This window comes from Haliaeetus albicilla, chromosome 1 (genome assembly GCF_947461875.1).
Source record: "Haliaeetus albicilla chromosome 1, bHalAlb1.1, whole genome shotgun sequence".
Taxonomy (NCBI): Eukaryota; Metazoa; Chordata; class Aves; order Accipitriformes; family Accipitridae; genus Haliaeetus; species Haliaeetus albicilla.
Genome location: NC_091483.1, coordinates 59,413,322 through 59,436,763, shown reverse-complemented (window position 1 = coordinate 59,436,763; position 23,442 = coordinate 59,413,322). Strand labels below are relative to the sequence as shown.

Genomic DNA, 23,442 nt, shown 5'->3' with positions numbered 1-23,442 from the left:
ACCCTGATTATAGCATGCTCCCAGTCATATCAAAAATAAGGAAAGAAATAACAGTTCGTAACTTTGTCCAGATCAAGCATCTGGGAGCACAAGTCTCTGCTGCACCTTTCACATCTCATGCAGATGCAACACGTTGTCTGCAACAAGATGCCACTGGTGCTAATTCTGCTGTAGTTAGTGGGGAGAAGCCTGTTGTCTTTACCTTGCCAATACATTGCCACGGTATTACAGAGCTGTTGTGGGTGTTTTGAACTCAAGCATCTGGTTATCATGGTAACTAACTGCTTTAGAAGTATAGTGGCAGCCATGATGACTTGTATTTGGGTTTTCTTTCATAAAGTATGATATAGACAATCAAAGCTTTTAAATGTTAAAATAGAAGGATTATGTTTATGCAATAACTATCCAAATTAGCATTTTAAAATGCTATTCTGTAGAATAAAAAAGGAACATGTCAGTAATATGCTGTAGACCAACTTGGTACAGTCCCTATCTACTCCTCTCTTTCCCAAGCTGCCTTTGGTAGGATCTTGGCTGAGGAGTGTGGATCCGTTACTTCAGGTAGTTGAGGGAGGCTGGGTTTGTTATGTGGGAGAGACTCATGTTAGATGGCTACCCCACCAGCAGGGATCTGCAGTGCAGAAGATGTCAGTGGGAGGTTTCTTCTCCATCTGTGGTGAAACTGCTTCTTGCAAAGGCACTGCAGAGAAATGCTTACAAATATGCATTGAGGTTTTGTTGTTTATCTTACAAACAAATAAAATGTCTTCCACCTTCTATTGATTAATCAGCTTTATTGTTAAACTAAAGGTATGTCTCAATGGCATTATGCAATGCCGCAAGCATGCTCTCACAGGTAGCAGGGGCAGTAAGGCGGCAGTAGACCAGCAGTCCATGTGGACTTCCATGTCTTACATGCCAGCAGGGCTAATTCATCCAAGCTGAGTGCTATACTTAGGTGATAAGTTGTTCCCATGTTCAGATTTCAGTGTGTATCTTTCTTGCGTATGAAGTTACTTCACACTGCTGTCTTGTTCTGCAAATCTCCAGCAACTGTGGTCTGCGTGTGGATACGCTTTATATTACTGTACCTCAAGAAAAGCAAAAACAGTAGGCATCAGTCTTACTGTATTGAGTACATTGACTATACCTCAACACATGTAGTTTTGCTGTAATTTGAAGTATGTTAAAAGATGAAATTATATTGCATAACTGCTCTGTAAGATATTCACTGTACTGTTGCCCCAGCTGTGTATACCAAGATTGTTAAATTAATACTGAAATAACATTTTTGGGGGCTACTTGTCTTTGCTAATTTATTTGTTTATTTGAAGAAATCCAGAGAAATTGCTTAAGAGCTGGAACAGACCCTTGTTAATTTTGTACTGCTGCTGTACATAGTGCTGTACAGCAGACTTATATAGGATAGAAAAACAGTTGCATGTGTTTGAAAGAAATATTGACTTGCTTTGTGTTTTTATAGTTAGTGGGATGTGCTTATGTCTCTTGTCCACAACAACATTTCCCATGAGTCCAGGGAGAATTTTTCAGCAGAAGTAGGAAGTTTGAGCAGGGCAGGACTGAGGAATGACACACTGCCCTTCCAGCCATCCAATTACACAGACAGGGTAAATCACCTTTTAATTGGAGACTACGTAGTCTGAATTATATTTCTGCCATGTTTCCTCAAAATACAGCTCCATGAGGAATAAAGGATGTGATAGCTTCTTAGCACCCTCTGTCACCTATATTCTCCCATCCAAATCACTGAGCTTTAAATAAATTCGTTACTAGCATTTATATTGTTTGGGCAACCTATTTTCCTGCAGTGAGAAACCAGCTAGGAGTCTCGGTGGTCATACAGAGGCCACCTCCCTAAAAATTACGCTGTTCTCTGACCTGTTCTAGGTCTCACAGTTCAGGCTAATCATTGACAGGGCTTTTACGATCACAAGCTTTTAGTGAAGCTTTGATAAGACACTCCAGCAGTTAGTGGCAAATGAAGACAGTCCGCACAGCAGGGACTCCAGCAAATGAATGAATGGATTTTTTTCAGCATCAGCGCAAGAAATCTGACTTTTAACACTGGCTCTATAAACCGGCATAATGTGTGGCCAACGACTGGAGAGATTTGTTGCTTTTTGGACATTAGTCTTCATAAGGATAGTTACTGGGTTTGCTGGAGAGGGAAGATCTGTGTGGAAGAAGGACCCCCACTTCAGCCCCGTGAGTGAAACACAGGTGTTTTTGTATGACACTTTCCCCAAAGAGTTTCTCTGGGGTATAGGGACGGGGGCTTTCCAGGTGGAAGGCAGCTGGAGGAAGGACGGGAAAGGCTCCTCCATCTGGGACCGCTTCGTCCACTCGGAGTTCAGGGATGCTGACAGCACAGACGCCTCCAGTGACAGTTACACCTTGTTGGACAAAGATTTGTCTGCTCTGGATTTTTTGGGAGTTACATTTTACCAGTTTTCAATTTCATGGTCAAGGCTTTTTCCTACTGGAGTGGTAGCAGCTCCCAATGAAAAAGGACTCCAGTATTATAACACCCTTATTGACTCTCTGCTCTACAGAAATATGGACCCCGTGGTTACACTGTACCACTGGGACCTGCCCTTGATGCTGCAAGAAAAATATGGGGGATGGAAAAACGAATCAGTAATTGATATCTTCAATGACTATGCCACCTTTTGCTTCCAGACCTTTGGGGATCGTGTTAAGTATTGGATTACAATCCACAATCCGTATTTAGTTGCTTGGCATGGGTATGGCACAGGTATTCATGCTCCTGGAGAAAGAGGGAAAATAGCAACCGTCTACTCTGTAGGACACAATTTGATCAAGGTACAGTATAGTAAGATTTTTACAAACTGATCTTGCACTGCCATGGGAAATGATGGGAGGAATCAATCATGTAATCAATGTTTAAAAAAAATAATCAAGGAATGTGAAAACACCAAGAAATAACCCTTAGCTAAGGCAGGGGTTTTTTTATTTCCTGATGTTGATTTTATTGTTGTTGTCACAACAGCTGACTCAGTAATTACTTGTTTTAAAGTGTTTGTTTATTATTTTATTTAAATTAGGTTTTGCCTACAAAATCTGGCTATTAAAGAGCATGATTTTCCTTCTTTATTCTTTCCACTTAGTTAAACACAGTGACATGACCATTCATTCGGCTACACCGAAATGACTATCCTATTAGTTTAAAATGAAATTTATTTGCATTTGCATATTGGATCAATTCTACTAGCAATAGAGTATGTATATATAAATATTAGTTCTAGCTTAGTAAGATCATATTGCAAAATGTTTATTGCTAAACTAGCAAGGTCAGCAGTTCTTGGGTTTGGAAGAAAACAAATATCCTTTTCAGTATTTGAGAGTTTCAGAATTACATTATTTCCGTGAAGTTTTCAGCATTTTAATTTTTATGTCAGTCTTATTTAGCAGCTGTCTTCTACAGAATTACACATCCAAAAGGCTTGATCCCATGATTGATAGCTTCAACAGCTGCAGTACTGCGTCCTAAGTTCACGGTACTCTTTCTTCGGGAAGGACAAAAAGAGAAGTCTGAAGTGGGTCATATTTTTTAAGGAAAAAGTGCAAATATTGTTCGTGGCATTCTCAACAGCATTACAGACTTTACAGCATCTCCTCTGATAGATGATTAATTTCATTCTATAGAGTAGCTAGTTCCTATGCATAGGAGCTTATATTCTTATTTTCTCTTGCTATAATTTAAAACAATTTCCAATAACAGCAGTTTAAGATAAGAATTAACAATATAAATAACAGCATTTTTTTCATCTGTAGTGCTCAAAGTACTTTACAGAGCAGGTCACTGTCCTCTTTCTGTTTGATAGAGCAGCTAGTATAGTTCCCCCTGCTCAAACTATTCCTAGCTGTCACGAAGAGAATTTTTCTACTACCTACCATACATTAGAAATATAATGAACAAATAAATCTGAATATATTTGTCCTACAGAAAGAAGTATGCATGTGAGAAAAAATTAATTGCCAGAGTAGTTAAAAATATTCTGCAACTGACCATTTCTATTTATTGTATTTTCTTCTGGGCTTGAACCCGCAGAACCTTCTTTTTCAGAGAATTCATACTGCAGTCAGTAGAAGTTTTACACATAGAAAAGTCATCAAACTTCCTGAGTCATTGATTTCAGACTTAGCACAACAATGATTTAACTATGGAGATTTGTGAAGCATCTCAAAGAGAACTGATGCTCAATCATTCTTTTTATTTTCAAGTGCTATATAAAATATATTTGATATAATACACGTAAAAGATACAATGTAAATTTGTGGCATTGCTTGCCTGCATTTCTGAGAGGCACAATCAAATGTGGGGTACCAGCTAGGCAGTCTCTGCATTTTCCCACTCTCTAAAATCCATGTAAGCAGCACACAGCACATAGGGAGCAGCGCCTCTGCTGAAGAGTTCCAGGAAGCCAAGCACAGCTGGGTCTGATATACAAATTACTAAGTGACCTAAGTTCCTCAGTCAATGTTATTTAAATCTCAGATGTGATCTAATAGTTCATTCTAGCTTTAAAGTCTGTGAATCTGAGTATAAAATCAATCACTTAAATGAAAGACTTAGTGAGACTTTCAGCAACACACAATCCATTAACTAGTTTTTTATTATTTGGGGACAGAAATTATTTTCATGTTGTATCTTTCTTACAGCGCCATGAACATTACCTAATGTATTAGCAGTTCTCTCCTGTGGCACTGTAAAATTTCTGGATTTTAGGTCTTTATGAAGAATGTCAAATTTGTAGCAATGTATTTGAGGAACTGGAGTTTGATGTTTGGGGTTAGAGGTGGAATGGAAGCTCTTGAGGAGCCAGTCGACATGAGTCAACTCATATATATATAAATTTTTTTTTTTCTTAATAAAACGTAATTAAAGCCAGTCATTCCACAGAAGTCACAGGTGGTATTATATGTTTCAAGCCAACTAGCCAGAATCTTTCTCTAAGATTTTTGTGGGTATCTAAATTTTCAGTTTATTTAGTATTGTTGACAATAATATAATGCATTGATGCATAATCAGGATTCATGTGTTGTGAAATGTCTCTCCTTTGAGAGGCAAGGAATGTTATAAGAATCTCTCTTTAAAGATATTTCACATGGCTTTTTATTTCAGGACTGGTATAGGCAAATCCATTTCTCAGACACTGTATTATGGCTACCTTCTAATTTACCACTGCAAACCAAAAATGTCCTCCCAAAAATAAGAGATCAACAAAAATGTCAGGTTTTGGCAGCGTGAAGCAAAGCCTGTTAAAGATGTTGAGAAGATTTGCATTTATGCCAGCGGCTTTAGGAGGAGCCACATTCTTATCCATGTCAGGGCATCATTTTTGGACAGGCTGTTGAAAGACAATATTATTCTCCATGCCACACTGTGTACATTACCAGGTCCACCCATGAAATACGCTGAGCAGGAAAAACAGGTCTGTAGTGATCAAAAGAAACTAATCTGGCCATCACTGTTACATAGCAAATTGCTGATTAATCATTCTTAAGCCTTTTTGTAGTACCTTTGGATAAACCATAAATGAGGCTCTCTCATGAGTCCTACTTTTAGTTTCATTTACCAGTGCACTGTTGTTGTTGCAGTGTTGTGAAAACTAATCACCATTTCTATAAAGGAGTGCTTTTATGTGATATATCAATCATAAACTGAAGCTAAGTTTCATAGAATCACAAAAACAATATAACAAACCATAAACCTCTGCTCTTTTGGACTTTGGATTATTTTATTGTAACAACAGTTTGAAAGTTGTGGGAGATTTTTGCATCTCTAGAAGACGGCTGAAGAAATTTCTCTTAAACTATCAATTTTAGTAGGCTAAAGAAATCCAGCATCTTAAATCTCAAATAATTGGCTAGCATAAGGAAAAAGTCCATGCATTTTAGAACTGATTAAAAAATTATATGCTTCCATGAATTAGTTCAGGTAGGTCATTAGGTAGATAATGATCTTATTAAGGCTTTTCAACAAAAGTAGCATTGATCTGTTTTCATCAAGCCCCAGAGCCCTATGGTGTTGGTTGGCACAAGGCCTTGCAGATGCTGTATCACCTACTACCTGTGCTTTCCTTCTGTGCCTTGCATCCTTTTAAGGGAATGCCCCAGATACATCTACTTACAGTCCTGCCTTTTACATGGGTCTTGCTATTCAAGACCCATAAAGGGGGCTGGTGAACATGGAAGCAAAGGCTGCAATCCATGTGGGGAAAATAACCCACAGAAGAACTCAAAATTTCAATTTAAAAAACATATTTGCATGTTACTATGTATGCTATTCATACACAGAGAGTAATAATTGCCACTGATCATTTTAAAAGACCTGATACTACTTCCATGGAAATGAATAGGAAATTTGAAGTTTGACACTTATCAATTATAAATTGCTAAGGGGTTCACTTAGATAAATCTCGGTTCAATTTTATGATCATTACCGGTAACATGAGGAGCATGTGGAATCTTATACCAGATGGAGAGCAGACATCAAAAGTGTATCATCTCCTTTCTTCATTAAAGGAAAATGTACTTCACAAAAGCAACATCAGAAAACAGCTAATGATAACATGTAACTTGCCATGCGACACTTGAAAGACACATCAAAGAAGATACAGAAACTATGAGCTTGCTCCTGAGGCAGCTGTCGTACTGGTGCAGAGAAGAAAAAAACTGCACACAGAAAAATTAGATGGATTTCTTTGATTTAACAGTAAATAAATCTGACAAGAAGCAAGGAAATATAAAGCAGATGAATCATTGTGGCTGTAGCTAAATGAGATATATACCTGATATATTATTACCATTTTCTCTGGATCTAGTTATGCTCTTTTATATTTAGATTGAGATCTGTAAAGATCACAAACTGCAATCCAAGCTGTCTTCTTTTCATCCTCTCTATCAGTGCCCTCCGGAGAGTTCTGTCTTTGCTATGTAACAGGCAGAAAGGGCCTTTTTTTTTTTTTCCTGTTAAAGATCATTCACACTCCTTCTCATCTGGCAAAAAAGCCCAGGAGAAAACTATCAGAATAAGATCTCCCTAAAAATTTTCTTTATGGACACACCTTCATATCGCCTCCTGGTAAAAGGCAATAAATTCCCTTTCAAATATGGTGTCTCCATACAGATCCATCACAGATCAGGTTCATCTCTGTGTCTAGCTGCATTACTCCCAGCTCTTTGGTAGCTCTCACTATGCCAGGATCTCTTTGTAGACACTGCTGCCTTTGGGATCTTTGGATGAGCATGTCCCAGAGAAGTCCCATAATTCATTCTCCTTAAAAAAAAATTTCTCCTGAATGAATGGTGAATAATTCTTATCTCTACATCCAACCCTTTCTTCCCTTCCTCCAAAGAGGCCTCCTTTCCTCAGGATCTAGAAAGATGAACCTACAGCAGTGCCCGTATTTCTTACAGGAGGAGGGAAATCTGTGTCCATGAAGTACGGCTCTAGGGTGGACAGCAGAATTGACTGTGCTTGTAAATGTCTTTGCTGGAAGATTTTTCAAACTCTAGTAGCCATCAATGATGATGTAGAATTCAGCACTGATTCACACTTTTTTTGTATGATTTGTTGTTTTCAGGTTAGCTTTCTTACACTTCTTGAAAATCACCAGGAAAAACACAATCCAGATGCAAGACGGTCAGCATACAACAAATTTGATAGTAAAGCCTTAGTCCTTCAAACCGTGCTCTTAGAAATTTAGTTGCGTACATCTCAAGAGCCCTTTTTTTCTTCACAAGGATTGAGCTTCAGAGTCAGTTTGCAAAATAAGGGCTTTAGCTCTACTGACTACGTGACATCTTTACCACAGACCAAAAGGGCCTTGAACTGAAATATACTCTCCAAATAAGCCACACGCACCTACCGTTCTTCTAAAGTGATGTTTAACACCATCATCATCAGACTCTGTATTCTAGCTCTTCATGGTTTAAAAACCAAACAAACACAAAGCCAGAATCATTTTATTAGCATTTTTTTAATTCTAGTTTTCCTAAATGTTCTTGCTCTCCAGTACACTAAAATAACTCCATATACCCCTGACATTGTTTTGTGTGCTCATTGCTGAGACATTCAAGGAAAATTGCTTGACTTCAAGATATCTTAAGAATTTGAAAGTATTGATCTTTCAATAGTAAGCTATTTGTGTATGTACATGATAAATTACAGGATTAGAGTCTGAAGGGGTATGAGAATATTTCAAGAAGAGAGAACAATACTGTTGTCTTGATTTTATTAAATTGACTTATCTAGCCTTTTTACATGGTTAATACTAACTGACTTAGCACTTTCTATGACTTTCAAGTCTATGGAATAATTTCTGTATTAATACCAGGAAAATATGCTGAAATTAATGTCATATGTATCTAGAATAAATACACAATATTGATCCTGCTTTCACTGTGTACTTAGCCTTGACATTTGTCCTTGATCTAACAAGGAAAGTGAAAGATTAGGGATTAAACTCTAACTGAAAAAAGATTAGTCAAGATTTACTCAAAATAGCCAATTCAATGTATGTTACAGCTTTTAAATTGATGTTTGTTTCATATGTGGTCTTACAAAACAAATTATGTATTGTTGATTCCATCAACAATAGTTTGCACTTAGTGGACACCTTCCATCTGAGAATGTTAAGCTGCTTTACAGATAATTAACAACTCGAAACAGAATTATAGGCAAGCAAATACTATTGTCTCTACTAAGTCTGTAAAAACCCTTACTATAGAGAGTGACCTTTTTTTTCAGTAGAGTTAACCCTCAGAATTAAGATACATCAGTGACACATATGAATTTGTGTATGGGGATCTTGACTCATATTAAATGTACTTATTTTTACTTGAGGTCTACTCCTGTAGAATTATACCTGTGGCTGTATTCTCTACTATAGACAGTATTTTTAATAGTAACTTTACTTGCTTCTAATCAACCTCCTGAAGATGCATATGAATACAATGAGTTGTCCCTGATTGTCTTTTATATGCCAATATTGCCTTCTAATTAGTTGGGTTTTGGCAAAGCCATCTTTCTCCACTTCACCTGGAAATGTGTGATTGCTAAGATCTACCTGGTGCTGTTGTCATGCTACTTGGCACTGTGTGTAATACAGCTGCCTTCAGCAGGGTTTTTCTTGTTAAGCCTACACAACTATATACCTTTGATTAAACAGTGGTGTTAGTAGCTTGTGTCTGGGAAAAAAAAATATACCAACCAGGTGAGAAATCACTAGAGGCAGAGAACAAAGCAAGCCTGGCCCCAACACCCACCCCAGGCTAGACCTTTGGGAGTGTACAGTGAGGGTAACTGAGGAGATGGCACTGGCCACTTAAATTTTCTGATGAGACTGGTAAGTAATCTTTTTTTATAGTATTTTAACTGTATCTTCCAATTTGCCTCATGAGTACGGTTTTGCTGACTTCCCTTTTCAGCTACAGAACCTGCATTTCAAAGGTTAATGTTACTTTATCAGTGTTTTCAAAGACAGACCTTGAACAAATGTTACGAGCATGACCTTAGAAACCGTAAACAACTGATACACAAAATTTCACAGACTGTAATTCTTCGGTACTCCCTAGCTTAACCAAATATCTACCTGACATCAGGTCTTTTGTTTTTTTAAACTGTCAAGGCTGTGTGTTTCTAGATAAATTAACTGAAATTATTGTCGAAGGTAAGCAATGCTGTTTGGCTTGGTAATGATGTCAGTCTAACTCGGCACTCTGAAGTGTTTCACAATGCTTCTCAATGTTTTTTCTGGGTGCAAACAGTTATTTTCTTTCCAGCTTAAGAGTATAAAGTCACACTTCAGGAATAAGGTAAACCTTGAGTTACTTGACAACTGCTCAGCTGGGAGAGGTCAGCTCCCCTCCCCTGTGTCAGATCCTCTGGTGTAATTCATGTTGCAATCCAGAGTCACCCTTCTCTGACACCCTAGCTCTCCCCTTTTCCTATGGGACTTTGACAATGCTAGTGGTTCCTCAGTCTCCCTTGTATTCCTTTTTTTGTGTAAATTTTGACTGCTGTATTCTCTTATTTAAGTAATTAACAACATGACATTTGATGGTAATTCTGGTGTGTGACAATGTTAAGCTTTCTAAAACATGATGATAATCAGAAAAAATGGAATTAATATGTGATACAAGGTATGCTTTCATTGTCACTACCATGAATAGCAAAACTTCTGTCTGTCCTAGGGCAGTCAATAGTCAGCTGATTATGAGTAATAAAACATGCCATACCCAATAGATCTTATGAGATACTGCTGCCAAATTTCCTTTTAAAACCAAAGTGTTGTTGCTCTCTACTTAAAATGAATAAGCTTCATTCTGTGCTGTTGCATGTACTGTCAGAAAAATTATTATTATAGTGGCTTCAAAGAAGAAATTAACTAAAATCCTGGATCAAAATTCTCACACGGAACCATGAAACTTGACATTTGGGTTCAAACTTTGCCACTGGGTCCTTTCTACAAGTTTTTACATTTAGGGACTGTGCAAACATCAAAAGTTGAACACTTACTCATATGATTAGGCCAAACTAAAACAAATGAAGTGTATCCCAAGAAAAGGGATGGGGTGGACACGGTTTGATCAGAGTAAATCCAGGTAACCCCCATAGCACACAGCAGTTAATAGTAAAGAGCCAACACTGACAAAGGAAACATCATTTGAGATGCATAATTTATGGAACAATTGTAAAGATGGTTTAATATTTTAACCATACCAGCAATCACTGCTTGACAGAGACAGACCTAGATGGGACTATCTAGATCACAGAGTTCAGATCCCACCATTAACAGCTGTTTCGTCCCAAAGTGTCCATTTAACAGCTACTCACATCCCTGCTGGGACCTCTTGTGAAATTCAGACCTATGTTAAAAGGCAAAGAGCCACAGCCCTAATGTGTCGTAGGAACAGCCCACATGAGATACTGAGCATTACCATCATCTTGAGGTACCTTGCAGTATAACAGTAATTGCCCATTACAGCTGTGCAGGGTAATTAGCACACCTTAAATGTTTGTTAATATTTCCATAGAAGTCTGCAGTGAATCAGATGCAGCTACCTGCCTGTCTAGCTGATGATGCACACAGACTTATTACAGTTACAATTTAATGCTATTTTTCTCTCATCAGGCTCATGCAAAAGTTTGGCATAACTACAAAAAACAGTTTCAACCGTATCAGAAGGGGATGATGTCCATAGTATTGGGATCCCACTGGATTGAACCTAACAAGTCAGAAGATGCTTTGGACATTTCTAAATGTCAGCAGTCTATGGACAGAGTACTCGGATGGTTTGCTAAACCCATCCATGGGGACGGTGATTATCCAGAAGAACTGAAAAATGAATTCTCATTTTTGCCACGCTTTACTGAGGATGAGAAAAACTACATAAAGGGTACAGCTGACTTCTTTGCGTTTTCCTTTGGTCCTAATAACTTTAAACCTCCAAACACTCTACCAAAAATGGGACAAAATTTGTCACTCAATTTGAGGGAAGTACTGAACTGGATTAAACTGGAATACAACAGTCCTCGAATCTTGATTGCAGAGAATGGCTGGTTCACTGACAGCCATGTGAAAACAGACGACACCACAGCCATCTACATGATGAAAAACTTCATTAATAAGGTTTTACAAGGTTTGTACACAAGTTAGTTGTTGGGTTTTCAGAGAGCTTTTTAAGATCTTTTGATATTTAGTTCTGTAATGGTTTAATTGTGTTTTTTTTAAAGACATAATGGCAACTAAGTTAATTATTAATTATTTATACTGCATGAGTACAAGTCATGGATCAGGATCTACTGGTGCTAGGTATTGTACAAACACAGAAAAAACTCATAGTCCCTGTCCCAGGAAGCTGAAGTCCAACATCTGCGTTTGATTTTAAAACTAAATAAGTGCAAAACTGAGGCAGAAATTAATAAAAACAAATCTATTGGATATCACCTTTCACTGCTGGCAGCCCAACTGTAAAACCATTGTGCAGGTACATACCTTGTCAGCAGGGAAACAAGACAGTGACTACAGACTGTCATTGCCATGTTGGGGTCCTACTCCAACATAAAATGTGCGAAGGAAATCAGCAGGAGAAGGGCAATCATTCTTCAGGATTATTGCACACCAAACGGAAAATATGTTTTAAAGACACACTTTTAATCTTGGTATTTGCTGTTCATAAAGTGTACAGGGGTGCTTTCTGAAGGCAAAAGATTTAATTTCATATGGCATATAAATGCTGTTAGAACCTAAAGCCTCTGCAAAATCAGTATTTCTCTTCCCCATCACCCAGTTTGTAGGTTCGGCGCTGGGAGAGGGACAGCTGCTGGTCCTGAGAGCCATGCTCCCAGCAGGCTGTCCCACTGCTGATGCCACACTGCAGTGACGGAATGGCTCAGATCCCTTTACAAAACCTTTCTTATCCTCAGAAAAGGGAAAGCATGAGTAATCGTTTACTCTGACACCAAGTCAGGAAGCACTGTATCACCAACAAACGTAATTAAGCTCCAAATGAAGATTATCAAGATATATTGAAAGTTGGTTCAAATTGTAAACTTCACATAGTGCAACTGTGCGATACAGAGTCATAGAATCATGGAATCATTTAGGTTGGAGAAGGCCTTTAAGATCATCGAGTCCAACTGTAAACCTAACACTGCCAAGTCCACCACTAAACCATGTCCCTAAGCACCACATCTACGTGCCTTCTAAATACCTCCAGGGATGGTGACTCAACCACTTCCCTAGGCACCCTGTTCTAGTGCCTGACAACCCGCTCAGTAAAGAAATTTTTCCTAATGTCCAATCTAAACCTCCCCTGCCACAGCTTGAGGCCATTTCCTCTCATCCTATCACTAGTCACTTGATAGAAGAAACCAGCACCCACCTCGCTACAACCTCCTTTCAGGTAGTTGTAGAGAGCGATAAGGTCTCCCCTCAGCCTCCTCTTCTCCAGACTAAACAGCCCCAGCTCCCTCAGCTGCTCCTCATAAGACTTGTGCTCCAGGCCCCTCACCAACTCGGTTGCCCTTCTCTGGACACGCTCCAGCACCTCAGTGTCTTTCCTGTGGTGAGGGGCCCAAAACTGAACCCAGTACTGGAGGTGCGGCCTCACCAGTGCCCAGTACAGGGGAACAACCACCTCCCTGCTCCTGCTGGCCACACTATTTCTGATACAGGCCAGGATGCCGTTGGCCTTCCTGGCCACCTGGGCACACTGCTGGCTTATGCTCAGCCAGCTGTCAACCAGCACCCCCAAGTCTTTCTCTGCCGAGCAGCTTTCCAGCCACTCTTCCCCAAGCCTGTAGGGCCGCATGGGGTTGCTGTGACTGAAGTGCAGGACCCGGCACTTGGCCTTGTTGAACCTCGTACAGTTGGCCTCAGCCCATCGATCCAGCCTGTCCAGATCCTTCTGTAGAGCCTTCCTACCCTCAAGCAGATCAACACTCCTGCCCAACTTGGGGTCATCTGCAAACTTACTGAGGGTGCACTTGATCCCCTTGTCCCAATCATTGAATCACCCAGATAGGTCCTGCCTTTTCCACATTTTGAGGAGGTTACATTCCAGTATTTGGCTTATGATATTTTAAATACTGCAGTGACACAGCAGGAAAATCTAGATGCAGGCCTGGATTTGGAGGTGTGGAACAGGTAGATTTCTGGACACATACATAAGAAAATCCATAGTGTGTTGAATTTTTTTAATTCTCTGCAGCAGACCTGGCTGCAATAACTATCCATGGATTCACGCTTCTGAAATACTTGGTCAATGTTCAACCAATAGCTACTTCTCAAGAATTGTCATCTATGTTTTCACGTATGCAGATACTTCAACCTCTGCCTCAAAATACAGTATGCATAACTAATGCATTTTTTGTGAAGCGAACCTTAATTTGTCTGATCATTAATACTATGTGGAACCTATTTTCCTATTTTTACTTACAGAGAAGTCAAGTATAAATTTGCTGTTCGCAGCAAAATCAGTTGCATCATGTTAACCTCAAAACATCATTTATACAGGCCAAATTGTAATGGCATGGTGGCTGTTAAGATAGCATGTAACAGCCTACAGAGAGCTATACTCTTGTGTATGTGTTCAAGGAGAGTGCTGTAAACTTTACACTGTATGTCTGTAACTCATGGCACTGTGAGTCATGAAAATATGTGATGTATAACATTACCATTGCAATGAACTGACCTCAATTATGATACAAGGATGCAATTGAAACTACAGCTTCTTAGTGGCATGCATACACCTGTCAATGCTGAAACTATTACTTCTGCAGAAGGACTCCCAAGGCTCCACCTATAGCAGACACAGAAATGCCTTGAGATTTCCTTCTGTGGGTGTCACCTCTGGTGACACAGGGAGCTTAATTAACCCCTGACCTCTTCTACCTTCAGCCCCTTGTTCCTGCCCTCAGCCAGCCCCTTGGTTTTTGGGAGGATTTTCTCATCCCCACTCTAACATTCAGTGAGGATCCTGACTTCTGTTTCTGCCCTCTCCTTTCACTGCCACTGCAGGCAATGCTACAAACATACTCTCATGCTGATCCACAGGATCTCTACCTCTCATGTGCCTAACTATTAATTCTTCTTACCACAAAATATACATAAAATAGCGCTACCCATTTAAACAGCCAAAAATTCTCATCTAGGCATGCACTATCCTGAGTACCACAGCTTCTTTTGCTTTGACAATTAAACTTAGCCCCCATCCATTCAGTGTGCTTCTAGAAAAAAATATTTTTCCTCAGTTGTCACTTATGCTGTCCCTATATGTCTACTTCCATTTGTTCAACCTTCCTCACTGCAGACATGAAGTACTCATCTTTACTTAGAAGGCCCTTCTGGCCTATCTCTTTGTCCTCTACGTCATTCTCCAGCTCTGTGTTTTGCAATTGATATTTGCAGACATTTTTCTACTTTCTCCCATGGTTTCCCTAATATTTAGAAGTTGTTTTTCTTGAAAAATACTTGCCATTGTATTGCTTTGCTACATTCCCTCACATCCTTACCAGTATTCTGGCCTTGTCTATCAGCTTCTCATACACTTACATTACAAGCTCTTGGGCGTTATGATTTTGTCATCCAGCAGCTAGTAAAATACCATGCCGGACTCTGACAGTACTGCTGGATACCTTGTTACTCTGTGCTGCATGAATACAAGTACTGTACAAAACTGCCTCCTGCTGAAGTTGCAGCATAGTGTGAGTAACACAAGGAAGTTCAGTGGAAATACAAAATTATGCAAAGTGAAATGTCCTGAAAAAATAAGGCAAAGCAATGTTGGGCAAAAATAGAGCTTTAAGTCAGACTACTTCATCTTTATCCCTTGGCTTACTCTCAGTGGACTACAGGTAAAATATGGCTGTCATTCTGCCTGTGTCAAAATCCTCAGTAACCCCACTTGGTCACTGCTTTGTTCTTGATATTCCAGCTCTTATATGGTTAACATGAAGAGTTATTCTGCATTATTTCCTATCTTAAAGCTGGCAACAGGCAGCTAACATGACTGACCATGGGGTTTGGCCTTTTTTGTCCAGGCTGCCAGCTGGCACACACTGTAAATAGGTAACAAATGCTGGTTTTAATTGGTGTCCAGCGAGAAGCTGCTCTGGAAGTTCTGCTGCCCCTCCTGGTGAATCGGGTTCCATGTCCGAGAAAGCAGTCATTTTGTAACCTTTCTCAAATATGTAAAAGATTTTATGTATACTCCTTTGCAAGGTGGAGGGACATTAAGATTGCCTGAAAAAACACACGCGCTGCACCCATTCTGTGAATAAATCAAGCACTTCAGTCTCTGGGTTGATCAACCCAGCTTCTTCTAAAGTCATAACATGTCCCATAACAACACATTTCATTTTTCAATTTAGAAGCTGAATAGACATTCCTAAATGTTAGAGATTGCAGAGATCTTTCAAATAAAGGTAGAGAGGTTTAGCTTCATGACAAATACAAAGTCATAAACTAGATCAACTGTTGCACCCTTAATTTTTAGTCACGATTCTCTAATTTTATTGGCATATATTACTTACAAATCATCAAATGCAACTTAAAATCTGGATGTGGCATAATATTACATGTTTGGTCAGAGCAGAAATAAAGCATACTACAGTAATTTAATTTCTTAAGGAACTAGTGATGTACATATTTTTTTAATGAATAAAGACTAAGATATATAATGTCTGTCACAGTTTTACAATGAATTACAATGGGCCAACAACCCTATGAGTGCTGAGAAACCCTCAAGATTTTCAAAGTGAATAGATCTTTCTTATAAATGTCCCTTATATATGTTAGAGTTCTAAATATAAGACTCATGGATGTTACTTTCTCTTACACAGCTATTAAATACGACAACATAGATGTGTTTGGTTACACAGCCTGGTCACTCCTTGATGGCTTTGAATGGCAACATGCTTACAACATCAGGCGTGGATTATTTTATGTAGATTTCAAAAGTGAAAAAAAGGAAAGGATTCCCAAGTCATCTGCACTTTATTATAAACAAATCATACGAGAAAATGGCTTCTTCCCAAGGGAGTCTACCCCAAGCTTGCAAGCTCAGTTCTCCTGTGACTTCTCCTGGGGTATCACTGAGTCTGTTCTCAAGGTAAGCGTAAAATATTGGGAAGACCACTGGAGGAAGAGCTATCAACAACTTTACTTTGTGAATAAATGACTGTGTATGGCACCCTGCGTTCAGGAATCTCAATGCACACTGCAAACAGAAGTTAAACCTAGCCATAATTGCATAGGTTCAGTTTTATGTACTTTACAGGTTTTGGGGTGAGCTAATCACAGAGCGCTGGGTGCTCCTGCAGCAGCAGACCCTGCTGTAGGAGCCCTTCCACGGCTGGCTGGCCCTCCACTGCCTTCCCTCGCCTTCCCTCTGCTTGCATCTCCATGTGGCAGATCAGATTAGGGAATTTCAGACCAAGAAGTTGACCCCAACCGATTGTTCCTGGGTTATTTTTCAACCAGGGGAGTTTCCCAATCCAGTTCGCAGTGTGACCATAGGGATGCCTGTGACAGTGCGACAGAGAGGGTGGCACAGGGCAGGGACAAGGTGGTTACGCTGGTGGCAGCAGAGCTACCTGCAGGCTTGAGGTCTCGTCTAAAGCTACTGAATAAGGCAGAAACAGATTCCTGGGTTGAGCCTGAGTGCCACTTAAGTAGGTAACAAGCCATTCTTTAAAAAGACTTATACCACAGGCAAAGATAACCAACATCAGCACATACACCTTTTACCATCTGAGCTCACATTTGAAAACACAACATACCACCTTTTTTCCAAACTGGTTCGTACAGCACCTATTTCTACTTTAAATGTGGTAGATAAGCTAACCGTATGTATAGCCAGTGTTGGGATACTCTTTTTGTCATTGCATACAGAAAGATAGTCCAATGACCAACATCAGCCTCAAAAAATAACAAAACTCTGTAATTTAATCTATTCACAGACAACCATAGGAAAAAAAGTAAAGCTTCTGTATGTTTTGTTAATATACAGCATGGAAAAGTCCATTTTCTCAAAAAAAAAATCAGATTTAATCCAAATTTTTAAAGTTCACTATATTGGTATTCCAAATCCTACAAGAAGTATTTTAAAAAACTGAAATAGAAAAAAAAAAAAAAGACGTGCTATACAGAACCTTGTTAACTAGTAGGAGATAGTAAAGATAGAACTAAATGCTACAAGCTGATTATGTCAAATATTTGCACGAGCAGAAGGACTATCAGTAAGACCAGGGAACACTATGCCACAGTTTCACAAGGTTGATCTCAGCAGCAGTGCCAAAATAATCCGTGCCTGCCTTGTATACCCCCTGGTGCTTGTTCTTACCACCCTGCTCTCCTGCCAGCTGCGTGAGAACTGCTGTTTGCATGACCACAGAGTGAACTCCATCTGGGAGATGTATCTGTGTGAAAATATATGTCGTACAGGCTGGTGGCAGGGCAAATGCCAGTGTGTAGCTGAATAGAAAGGAGAGTGCAATTTTAAAGTTTTCTGTAGATGAAGGAACAGAACGGGTAAGATGATGACCACTACACAGACAGAGCCCATACAGGCGAGTCAGTTATTCTCTTCCCCTCAGAGCAACTAAGCAGGACCTCCTGACATCCAGCACTCATCCTACAGCCAAACACAGGCAGAAATGCAGACTATGAGCACGCATTCATTTAATTAAACCCCATTGTAACATACCATTTTTATTTTCACAGGCAGAATCCATGGCTTCCTCACCGCAGTTCTGCGATTCTAGCCTGTACCTCTGGAACATCACAGGAGATGGGCTCCTGCACAAAGTTAAAGGGGTGAAACTAAAAACCCGACCAGCACAGTGCACAGATTTTGTCAGTATTAAAAAGCAACTTGACCTCCTGGAAAAAATGAAAGTCACCCATTACAGATTTGCACTTGACTGGTCACTAATTTTACCCAATGGAGATTTGTCAGTAGTCAACAGGCAAGTTCTTAGGTATTACAGATGCATGATTAGCGAAGTACTGAAACTCAATGTTCAATCCATGGTCACCTTATATTATCCAACTCACGCCTACCTGGGCCTGCCGGGTCCTTTGCTGCAGACAGGAGGATGGTTGAACCAGTCTACTGCCTATGCTTTTCAAGACTACGCAGCTTTATGTTTTCGGGAACTTGGCGATTTGGTTAAACTTTGGATTACAATAAACGAGCCTAACCGGCTAAGCGATGTCTACAATAGGAGCAGTAATGATACATATCAGGCAGCACACAATTTATTAATAGCACATGCCATGGCCTGGAGAATATACGATGAGCAGTACCGTTCCTTTCAGTATGGCAAAGTGTCCCTGTCCCTGCATTCAGACTGGGCTGAGCCTGCCAACCCCTACTTTGAATCTCATTCAAAAGCTGCCAACAGGTTTCTTCAGTTTGAAATAGGCTGGTTTGCCGATCCCATATTTAAAACTGGGGACTATCCAGCTACTATGAGGGAATACATTGGCTTTAAAAATAGAAAAGGCCTCTCGTACTCTTCGTTGCCATCTTTCACAAGCGAGGAAAAGCAGCTTGTCAAAGGTGCAGCTGACTTTTATGCGCTGAATCATTTCACCACCAGATTTGTGATTCATGAACCTCAGAATGGGAGCCAGTATGAATTTGATCGTGACATTCAATTTCTGCAGGATATCACCTGCCTGAGCTCCCCTTCTCGTTTGGCAGTGGTGCCTTGGGGAATGCGCAAAGTTCTCGGGTGGATTAAAAAAACCTACGGTGACATCGATATTTACATCACAGCAAATGGAATAGATGACCAGTCCTTAGACAACGATGAACTTCGAAATTATTACGTAGGAAAATACGTACAAGAGGTTTTAAAAGGTGAGTATATGATAGATTTAAGTTCCCCAGAGCCATTTCCGTGGCACAGACCCAGGCATTCCTTAAGCATTCCCAAGCAGCTAAGACTTGCCCTAGACAGAGCAAGCAGCTCTGGTTGAGATGCAGCAACTGGACATCAGCATTCAGTCCCCTGAGGGGCCTGAATCTGCAGTCACACTCAGGGCAGATACAACACAAAGCAATGACATCAAGCCCCTCACGTGAAATGCAGCCACGGCTGCTTCCCATTTAAACCATGTGAGAAGCCATCTGGGCATGCGTATACAGCAGAGTAGGTATTCAGAAGTTAGTAAGAGATGGCACTTCAGACCAACAACTCTCAAGAGACAACTCTTAATTCCTAGTCTACAAAAAAAGGCCGGAACCTCCTTACTTGCTTGCTGAACTAGAGTCATTGGACAAGTAAGCACAACCAAGTCCAAGGAGACCTGGAGGGACATACAGAAGAAATACAGCAGGTCACCAGATTTTTAAGGAGCTGCTGTTGAAGGGAGAGTCAAACTCTAGTTCCTGTTCCACTACTTGCTTTCTCCTGGGCACCTACAGAAATCTAGTTCTTCACTTTAGAGAATTAATAACAGTTATGTAGGTAGAGGACAAAAATGTTCAAGGCAATCATCTTCAGCAATAGCTTATTGTATGAGAAATGCTGCAGGGACCTCATTCCTCCCACCCCTCTTCCTGTAACCAAACCTTAAATGGAAAGCAGAGCGCCACAGGATACCAGAAGGGCCTCGGTACCTGAACCATACAGCCAAAACAAGGCATATAATACATCCCTGCACTCACTATTCCCTATTGGTGAGCACTAGCAAGTGCCCTGAACAGGACATGGCACATCTAAAAGCTCTTCTGAGGCACCTGTCCCCAAACATAGCCTACGTATCCTGGTTTCTCCTCTCTAGGAGCTAGCTACGTAAAAAATGAGACAGGTCTTACTCATGGCTAAGCATGGCTTCAGATTACTTTTGGATACTAACAAGAAACAGAGCATTCCCCCTCCAGTGCTTAGCTTTTTCTCAATTACTATAAGACTAATGAGCATTTGCTGATCCATTTTCCACTCTAATTTCACACTGCAAACAAAAGAACAGTACGTTATTAAAGGAAATAAGTTATTAAAGGAAAAGGTTGTTTAAAGGGCCCTTCATTGTGGTATTCCCATTTTAATTTTCAGATAACATGACACTTCATAGTACTCACAGAAAGATCCCCCCAATTTACAATGTTCTTGCTTAATCTGGGTCACATTCCCAACTATGCTCTCTGCTTACACATGAACTGGAGAGAAGTTTACTCACCAAGGACTGCTATTTATGATTTCATTGAAGTGTCTTCACCCAACACTTGGGTGCAGCGGTGTAACATACAGTCATGCACACTGCAGGGCTGAACAGCTGGGTTTGGAGCGGGGCAGGCATTTTCAGAAAGCTCCTCTCATGGCACAGGTGAGTGACTGCTCCCCTTGAGTCATCGCAGCTGGGTTCAGTAAAGAGCAGCATCTGGCTTTTCCCAGGAAAGAAGCTCCCAGCTCAAACCCTGTTCAAATCCAGCTTTCACAGTGGAGGTCCAGAAAATTCCCAATTTCTAATTTTTTTTTTTAAAAACAATGATGCACTATTTCTACTTAATTAAGACAGCTAAGTATTATTAGAAGCTGTAAGTAAATATTTTATGATGCAATTACACTTTTTTAATTGATGGATTAATCATTTGAAATCTGAACTCCTTACCAGAAAGTTTGCATGTCATACAAGGTTTTATTAACATTTGAATTGTTTTGGGTTTTTTTCCCTTCCCAGCATACTACATTGATAAAGTCAAGATTAAAGGCTACTATGCATTTAAGCTGACTGAAGAAAAATCTAAGCCCAGATTTGGATTCTTCACTTCGGATTCAAAAGGAAAGCCTTCAATAAAATTTTACAATAACCTGATAAGCAACAACGGCTTTCCTGCTGACTATTCAGTCTGCGATCCCTCCGACCAAGAAAAGCAGTGTAGCTTCTGCTTGTTTGTTTCTCAGAAAAAGCCATTAATATTTTTTGCCTGCTGCCTTTTCTCTACCCTCATCTTGCTTTTAACCATTATTGTTTTTCACAAAAGAAAAAGAAGAAAACGTTTTAAGGCAAAAAGGAGCCAGTGCATCTGTGTTTCATTTTAAAAAGGGGGCACAAGCCCATTTTCAGTGAGATCCATCGCTGTTTGCATTCTACAGAGGACGATGCAGATCAGACAACTGTAGAAAAGCACTATGTGAGTCACTCCAGTTATACATACCAAGCATTTAGTTCAAAACCGCGAAGTAATCATATGCACAGGAAGAAGAGCTATGACGACATTCGTTTCTGGTGAAATTACTTTTATCCACCTACTGTACATAGAAGAAGATAAATTCCTCTAGTTAAAAGAATATTTTATGACTCTCCTGTGCCTTGGAATAACCTTTCAAACAGTGTGACTTGAAAAGAGATATTAAGCTGCGAGAACTGATATGCACTTTTCTATGAACCTCTGGACCAAAGCATCTTGTGATGTATATTCATGTTATGAGTGTTGCTGAGCATGAAACTGCAGTTGTTAGGGTTTACAAATAAAAGTGTTACTAAAACCCACGAACTTTCAACTAAATACACCACCAAGAATGAAATGTCCTGGGTCAGCTTCTGAAGGTACCTCTAAATAACAAATCCAAGTTAACTCCATTATCGACAAACATACCCATATCTCTTACATATTGGGTGAAGCAGACATCAAATGCTTTTAAGCAAATGTAACTGGACCCACAGGAGACAAGTCAAAATAATATACAATCACTATTTTTCATCTCCAAAATGAGGCAGCCATAAAAGTTTTACTAGCGGAGAACATCAAAATAAATAGTAACTATTAATCCACTCTAGAGAGTGATGAATATAGTTCTAAATTGCACTTTTTCATAGAAATAAATACACATTATCATCTTAGCTCTGGTCAAATGCCAATGCAAGCCATGGGTGGGATAAAACCATAAGAGTTTATTGCTATTGCTGCATTAAACAAAAGCTACCAACCCAGGCATAATGGTCTTAAAGGATAAATGAATCTCCTCTCTCATTTAAACTTCTCAGGGACCAAACCCAGAGGTTTCCCTTAGTCTGGTTTTGGTCATCTCAAAATGAGCTCAACAGGTTTTCCCCATGAACTGCACCACCATTTAAAATTCACATCGGCCAGCCTTTTCAGTCATTGCATCAGATCATCACTGCCCATGCAGGTACCCCATACCTCTGGAGAGGGGTAGAGAAGCTGCTCTAGGAGTGGAATGAGGGGCAGAAAGAGCCATCAGTTAAATTCCTACTGCCTCCCTCCACAACCTTCCTTTCCAGCACCTAGTACCATTTTCAAGACACAGTGAAACCCCCAACCGGTTCCTACTAAAAGCTAGTTACCTCAGTCTTAAGGACCCCAAAACAGATACACTCACTTTACCTGTTCCCCAGCACCTCTGAAGATGAGGCATATAAACACATTGTCTTTTCCAACTGCATCTGAACACACAAGATAGCATCAAACACAAGGTAAATGATAATGTATTATGATAAAGTAAACAATAATGTACATGATGAATTATTATGGCCACTTACATACTGGAAACTTTATGGAAGTGCCACTCTGAGGATATGAGCAATTGGCAACCCCAAACTCCCAATACTTGACCCAACTTCGAGTCTCAGTCCATAGATCTATGAGACTATTTCTCCATTATATTTCAAGTATTGGTCAACATCACAGAAGGTTCATTAATTCAAAAGATAAGTACCAGTAAAATGATGAGGGACTCTGGCCCATTTTCCACTAGAAAATGTTATACCAGCACAACTGTTCGAGGTGTGTACATCCTTCCACCACCCAAAGACACCGACTAGTTATCACTCACAGCAACCGTGGAATCACACTGAAGCATACTACAGGGAAACTCCTCTTGAATTCCATGTGCACCGTGGGAGCACAGAGAAT

General features: G+C 39.9%; 1 protein-coding gene across 1 annotated transcript; it reads left to right on the top strand.

Annotated features, from left to right (window-relative positions):
* The first annotated feature begins 1,385 nt into the window (after positions 1 to 1,385).
* On the top strand, positions 1,386 to 22,058 carry KLB (klotho beta). Its single transcript, XM_069791531.1, has 5 exons — positions 1,386 to 2,844; positions 11,184 to 11,691; positions 16,397 to 16,665; positions 18,279 to 19,422; positions 21,246 to 22,058. Exons 1-5 carry the CDS (start codon positions 2,107 to 2,109, stop codon positions 21,605 to 21,607), a joined length of 3,021 nt encoding a protein of 1,006 aa, XP_069647632.1. The 5' UTR covers positions 1,386 to 2,106; the 3' UTR covers positions 21,608 to 22,058.
* The last annotated feature ends 1,384 nt before the right edge of the window (positions 22,059 to 23,442 follow it).